Consider the following 6,889-nt stretch of genomic DNA (forward strand, 5'->3'; position numbering starts at 1 on the left):
ATGTTTTAATACAAGTCTCCTGACAGTGGAAACTCACTTACGAGACCACTTATTGACTAAGTGCGGCAAAATAATTTAGAAATAAACGATTTTCTACTTTGAGCTTGACAGTGTAATAAGTTGTTGATAACACCATATATCCCAATTGAATAAAGCGTACTCATAATATACGTAGATCATAATTTACTTAGTAAGTTCGTTTGCTTCCCACTAGTTCATATTTTATCTTTGGCTTTGGTAAATGGAACAATTTTTCATCCATGCAAGACGGGAACCAGTTGATCATCATCTAATTTAGTAAATTGCTTTAATATGTTAGCCACAATTAACACATAAAATTATCGAACCCAGGCGTTCACCCTTCTTTGCCAGTATCTTGCCGCGGTGGGAGGGACCGTATAAAGCCTGCAAGTTTCAGACTTTGGTCACAACCAGTCTTCGACGTCGTACGAAGACAACATGAAGCTCACGGTAAGTTTTAAATAAACACGTGCAGTGCAAGTGGAGTGACGTATTCGTGTGAGATTTATAAAAAAATAGTTTACATTTTTTTTACAAATGCGTTGAGATTTTGCAGCCAACGTTTAAAGAAAATATTTAGTTTTTTTGAGATTTATTAATTTTCGGCCAGAGCTGAGTTAAAATTTAGCTTTATTAGGAGATAATTTTTATTTGGTGTTTAAAATTACATTTTGTTTTAGAGTTGAGTTTATTTAAATTATTTTAAAATACATTTTAAATTTTACTAATGTATAATGCAATAGTAAATTTGAATGTTTACTTTTTTAATCTACTCTAATTTATTCAATGAGAAAAATTAAAAATCCAAATCACATGAGCACAATTTCCGACATAAAGTCAGCATGTGTATAATTTTCTTTCCGGGTTTTATCTTCACTTATGTGGATAGGTAGTTTTCTTTTCACTTTCTATTTTCCGACTTCATCGTGAATAAAACAGATAAATGTTATCTTGCAAGTAATTAATTTGATTTTAAAATTCCTAGAAGAGGAATAATTTTAAGAAGTTGCAGTAAAACATATTTATTATTTCTGTATATTTATAATTTATACGATACTATTTATAAGCACTAAAAAGTGAGATTTAGTTACAGTAATATATTAAATTGGTAATAAATTTCACGGTAAATAATTTCAAAAATTTGATATTGGATAATTACATTGCACGAATAAAAAGGTAAAATATAAAATGCTATTACTTTTAAAGTGTTGTTTAAACATTACAGTATACGAATTAAAAAAAATTAAGATGCTATCTGTGAATGCGTAAATGCGATCTATACCAGTTTACGCGTGCGGAATGAACAATTACGGATGCAAATAGCAAACATTCGAGCGGACGCAGTGATTGATGCGTAGCGTGATGCGTAATTTTTATTACGTGAGGGACGTTCTGTCAGATGATTACCACAGACTAATTATATTTTTAGCGGGTAATCGGTAACAGATGTTATGATGATATTACCTCATAATGTTAGTATTATATATTAGTATTATAAAACTTTTATGATATGTTGAGTTAATGATTAATTAGTAGTAGAATCAAATATGCAGGAAAGAAATTGTTATTTTATTTATGTAAAATTTGCATTATTTAAAGTGAAACCATCACTTATAATTGAATCATAATTATGACTTTTAACGTTATTTTTCTGTGGCATTTGTAATGCAAGCTGAATTCAGTTAAATTAATAAATACTGTAATAGATTGCTCGAGCAATGAGTTGAATATGTATTTATTCTAAAAAGATAATCTCTTGAGCAATATATCAACGCCAACTGTTTGTGTATCTTGCAATAGCCTGCAGTAAAATTTACATAACTGCATACAAGTCAATATATTGTGACACAAAAATGTCTGTGTGTTTGAACTTATTGTATTGGTCTAACTTATGTAAGCGATTAGTTAATTTTTGCTGTAGCACATAGAATAATTAGTACTTAATAGGACAGTTAGAATTGACACAAATTAAATATAATATAATATCATATATAATTATCTCGACTGTAGTTACGTTTCTAATTTTAAAATCTTGTCTTTCGTTACAATTTAAAGTTAGGAAGCCAAGAATTGTCACCACATGGGATAATTAGTTCAGTTATTTTTTTTTAACTCTTTATAAAATATCTAGACTTATAAAGTGTGGAAGTTCACACACTATTGGTAACATACGTTCATACCATCATCAATCTGTCTCGATTAAGTGACGACTCACGTTCACAGCTTAGATCTGGTATAAATTTCACTTTCACTTAACTAATACATTTTCCGTACATGTGCTTAAGTGTAAATACGTTACTAGAATATAAAGAACTATAGTAAACGTTCATCTGATACGGAAATCCTTTAATATAGGAAATTTTAGATTATTAACATAAAAGAAAGTTTTCAAGTTATTTCGTCAATGATTACAACTGTTCACTTCGTTTAGAATTTAAATGACAATAGTAAAGTTTAGAACTTTGATTGATGTAAATAAAAAAAAAGCAAGTATTCTATTATCATGGTATAATGGTACTGGTATAAGTACTGGTTTTAGTTTTCTTTCTAAAATCCACTACCGAAAAGGTTTTATATTAACATATGTTTTTTTGATTTTATGAAAATTGAGCATTGTTAATTGTTTACGGCAGATCTCACTCGTATTCACAGTAATTCTTAGCAACTAAATCTATGTATTTGCGCGAAACAAAAGGTTAATTTTGTAACTCTCTCATACAATTTACAATTGGTTCCGTTACTTTGGTTCCGGTTTATACGATGTTTTGTATTCAACAACGCAAACATCGATTTATCTTAGTTATATCAAGAATATTCTATAGTTTTATAAATGTAGAAGAAACATTTAGTTAATGTTTAGGAAGAGAGGGTTGTTGTTAATTTCATTCCAATTTTTTAGGGTTGCCCATTCCTTGTTAAACACTCAATTTATTCTGAAATTTTTATAAAATTAAAACTCATTTGAACATAATATTTGAGAATCAGACCTATAGGTAATCAATCTGTTACGAGCTTAATCACACTCATTCCTCACGTCTTTTTTAAAAATATTTAAAACGTTAAATTACACATATATTTTGTGGGTCAGAGTTATGTAGATTAAACTTTAAAAAAAATCCCACGTGCTTGCATAATTGTTGATTTCGTTTTTATTTTTTAACTGCACAACACCAACAAGAAAGTGGGAAACAGTTGTGTAATGCTGTTAAACAATAAATGCGAGTCATTACGCTTGAAGTATAGCCTTGTACAAGTACAATATTGAGCATCGATCTCGGAAGCTTAAGCTTTAGAAAGTTGCGTTAAAATGTTGCTTTTAAAGAAATTTTATCCTTTAACTATCATAAATGTTATTTAAATCTACTTCTAACATTTAATTTTTTCGTCGAACAATATTTGTGAAAGAAAAAGATACTTGGGTTAATGTCTCCTAAAATATAGGTCACATTATTTAAAAAGCAAAACAATACTAATGTTTATTTGTATTAGTTTCATTATATTTAGATAGTGACTTGAATCTCTTTGTCCTCAGGTTGTTCTAGTGGCCTCACTGGCCGTGGTCGCTTTTGCCAGCGAGGAGAAAGGCACAAAACAAGCTGCGGCTGAAGAGAAGAAGCAAGAAAAAAGAGGTATCTACGACACTGGTTCTTACGGCAGCTACAGCGACGGCGGTCACGGTTTCGGCGGCAGCAGTGAGGGTCAGAGCTATGGCGGCGGTCATGAGGGATACAGCTTCGGTGGACAGGAGGGTAGCTTCGGTGGACAGGAGGGCAGCTACGGTGGTCACGGTGGCGGGGAGTTTGGCGGAGTGTCCGGTGACTCGTGGAAACCCATCTCAAGCGATGAAGGTCACGGACACCATGAGCATGTCAAAACTGTCGAAGTAATCAAGAAAGTGCCCGTCCCTTACACCGTAGAAAAGCACGTTCCTTACACCGTCGAAAAGAAAGTCCCCTATGAAGTCAAAGTACACGTACCTCAACCCTACACCGTTGAAAAGAAAGTACCGTACACAGTCAAGGAATATGTCAAATACCCAGTCTATGTGCCTGAACCCTACACAGTTGAAAAGAAGGTCCCATATGAAGTGAAGGTCCCAGTTGACAAGCCTTTCGAAGTCAAAGTGAAAGTGCCAACTCCTTATACCGTTGAGAAGAAAGTACCTTACGAAGTGAAAGTACCCGTTCCTCAGCCCTACACTGTTGAGAAGAAGGTGCCAGTTCCAGTTAAATACGAAGTCAAAGTACCCCAACCCTACGAAGTCGTCAAGAAGGTGCCTTATGAAGTGAAGGTCCCAGTCGACAAACCATACCACGTATATGTTCCCAAACCATACCCGGTGACTGTTGAGAAACCTTACCCGGTCACAGTTCACAAGCCGGTACCATACGAAGTCAAGGTCCCAGTCGACAGGCCTTACAAGGTGGAAGTTGAGAAACCGTACCCAGTACACATTAAGGTGCCGGTGCCTAAGCCTTATGACGTGTACAAGAAGATCCCTTACACCGTGGAAAAGGAGGTTCCATATGAAGTGAAGGTACCGATCGACAAACCTTATCCCGTGTACAAAGATGTGCCAGTACCTCTAGTAAAGGAGGTTCCCTACCCAGTTAAGGTCCACTATCCAATTTACTTCAAGAAGGAACAGGAGCACGGTCACCACGGCTGGCACTAAACCGTCGTACTGTAATTTCTCACCCAGTACCTTATAGGCTAAGTTGAAATTGTGATCGTTTAGAGTTTTCTAGTGTAAATATGTATCATTGTTAAGATCTTGGTGCTCGCTCACGTTCGTATGGTTGTGATTGAAGATTTGATTTTTTTTTTTGAAAATGTTGAAAGATCTGTTGTTACTTATTTAGCTTTTTTATGCTTTGTTTATAATTTAGTTATGATTTTGGTCGGTGACAAGTATTCAAGATGAGGCTGATCAATTAATAAAATATATATTGAAATGTTTACGTGCGTTTTTTTTTACTTTTTAGATATTTTATTATGATAGTTTGAAATAATTATACATTAAATTTTAATTATAAATAAGATGGTAGACAGCAGCAACATAGCAACATTTTTTATAACCGCCTTCGATTAAATTTTAACAAAGAGGATTCCAATAATTGTAGACCATCCTTTTCAGATAATACAAAAGAACAATATCCTCTCTTTTATTCAATTGTTTCTCTACTTTTTCTGCCACGGCGCGTGGTGTCGTGTCAGTAGCCAGCTCGGCCTCCTTGGCAGCGTACAAACTCTCCCGTGCTACCAAGGAGTTTCGATGAGCATCAACATGCGTTATGATCATCTATATTTTATAAACTACATCACTTTACGTTCCTAATATCAGGAAACACTTAATTGTGTCTTCATAAAAAACTTCCGTCGTATATATATTAAAAGTATGTTAAATTCGTGTATTGATGTAACAATGATATAGCATAATTTTATATAACTAAATGATAAACAGATACAGTAGTTTTTACGAATAAACTAATAAAAAGAGCGCTACGAATACGTAACATCATTATTTTCTCATCTATTTAATGTATTGGTATGTATATTTTTTTATATTATAAGGTGGCAAACGAGCAAACGGCCACCTGGATTCGCCGTAATAGCGAGGCGACCGTTGCCCATAGACATCCGCAAATGTAGACGCGTTGCCTACCTTTAATTAACGGAGAAGAGGACGCACAGAAAGAGGATATTTCTCCTTCCTATGCGTCCCCTCTTCCGCCAAATCCACTTCCCCTTCCCATCCTTTCCTATAAAGAAAAGGATGGGAAGGGAAAGAGGACAAAAATTAGACCTCCGGAACCACACTTATCAGACGAAACGCGGAATTGCTTCCACTTCACGCCTGTCTTCTGTGTGGTCGTGGTATTGCACCGGTCGACCCTGCCAATTCGTGCACCCAACAAATATTGTTGTTGCGGGATCTACCACTGTTAATAATGTATTGGTATATAACGCGAATAATCTTACTCATGTTATAAATGCGAATGTTTAGATGGATGGATGGATGTTTGTTTGAAGGTATTTTCGGAACGGCTTAATGGTTCTTGATGAACTTTGGTATAGATGTAGATTGTAGTTCATAGTCTTGAAGAACACATAGGCTACTTATTACGTTTTTTTAATTCCGCGAAGACGGAGTCGCGGGTTACATCTAGTATTAAATATATTTTAGTAGCCCATTACGTATTAAGGAAATAGACGTAACGCCATTTTAAGTAATAGTACAATTTAAATGTTAGTAAACTTTTTTTTAAATATTTATACTTTATACATATTTCACGTAGTCCCGACAGATTTTGTAGATAACATATTGACCTAACTCTACAAGAGTGGTTTACTGTTGTAACATGAATGGGTTAAGTCTAAAACAACTGAAACAATTATATACGTAGTAGTTACAGAGCTTTCAAATTAACTGACTTACCTGATATGACTACATAATATGAAACGAGCAGCTAAATATCATCAGCTCATTGTACGTTCCCACTGAGGGGCTCGGAGCCTACCCTAACTTAGGAGTGACTAGGCCTTAGTCAACCATGCTGGTCAAGTTCGAGTTGGTTAAGTATCTTCTTATACGAGTATTCTGTGCCACTACGACTTATAGAATATCTTTAAGTATTCCGCATGCATTTCACTAGTGCTTGGATTAATTAGACGAGTCGCCGGTACTGGAATAAAATTAAGATGTATTCGCTAGGCGGGTCAAAAGCACTGTACGTTTTAAGTATGTACGTTTGTAAAGGTTAGTTAGATATATTAACTTAAAAAAATTCTCTACTATTCAGTAAACATAATAAAATAATCGCAACAATAAATCCTTTCAAAGAAATCTAATAGAATGATTATAGAA

At 34.3% G+C, this 6,889-nt stretch overlaps 1 protein-coding gene across 1 annotated transcript; it reads left to right on the forward strand.

Annotated features, from left to right (window-relative positions):
- Nucleotides 1-376: 376 nt before the first annotated feature.
- LOC106716333 (repetitive proline-rich cell wall protein 2) lies at nucleotides 377-4,980 on the forward strand. The gene is made up of 2 exons (XM_014509840.2): nucleotides 377-471; nucleotides 3,554-4,980. Exons 1-2 carry the CDS (start codon nucleotides 460-462, stop codon nucleotides 4,694-4,696), a joined length of 1,155 nt encoding a protein of 384 aa, XP_014365326.2. The 5' UTR covers nucleotides 377-459; the 3' UTR covers nucleotides 4,697-4,980.
- Nucleotides 4,981-6,889: the final 1,909 nt, after the last annotated feature.

This window comes from Papilio machaon, chromosome 25 (assembly GCF_912999745.1).
Source record: "Papilio machaon chromosome 25, ilPapMach1.1, whole genome shotgun sequence".
Taxonomy (NCBI): domain Eukaryota; kingdom Metazoa; phylum Arthropoda; class Insecta; order Lepidoptera; family Papilionidae; genus Papilio; species Papilio machaon.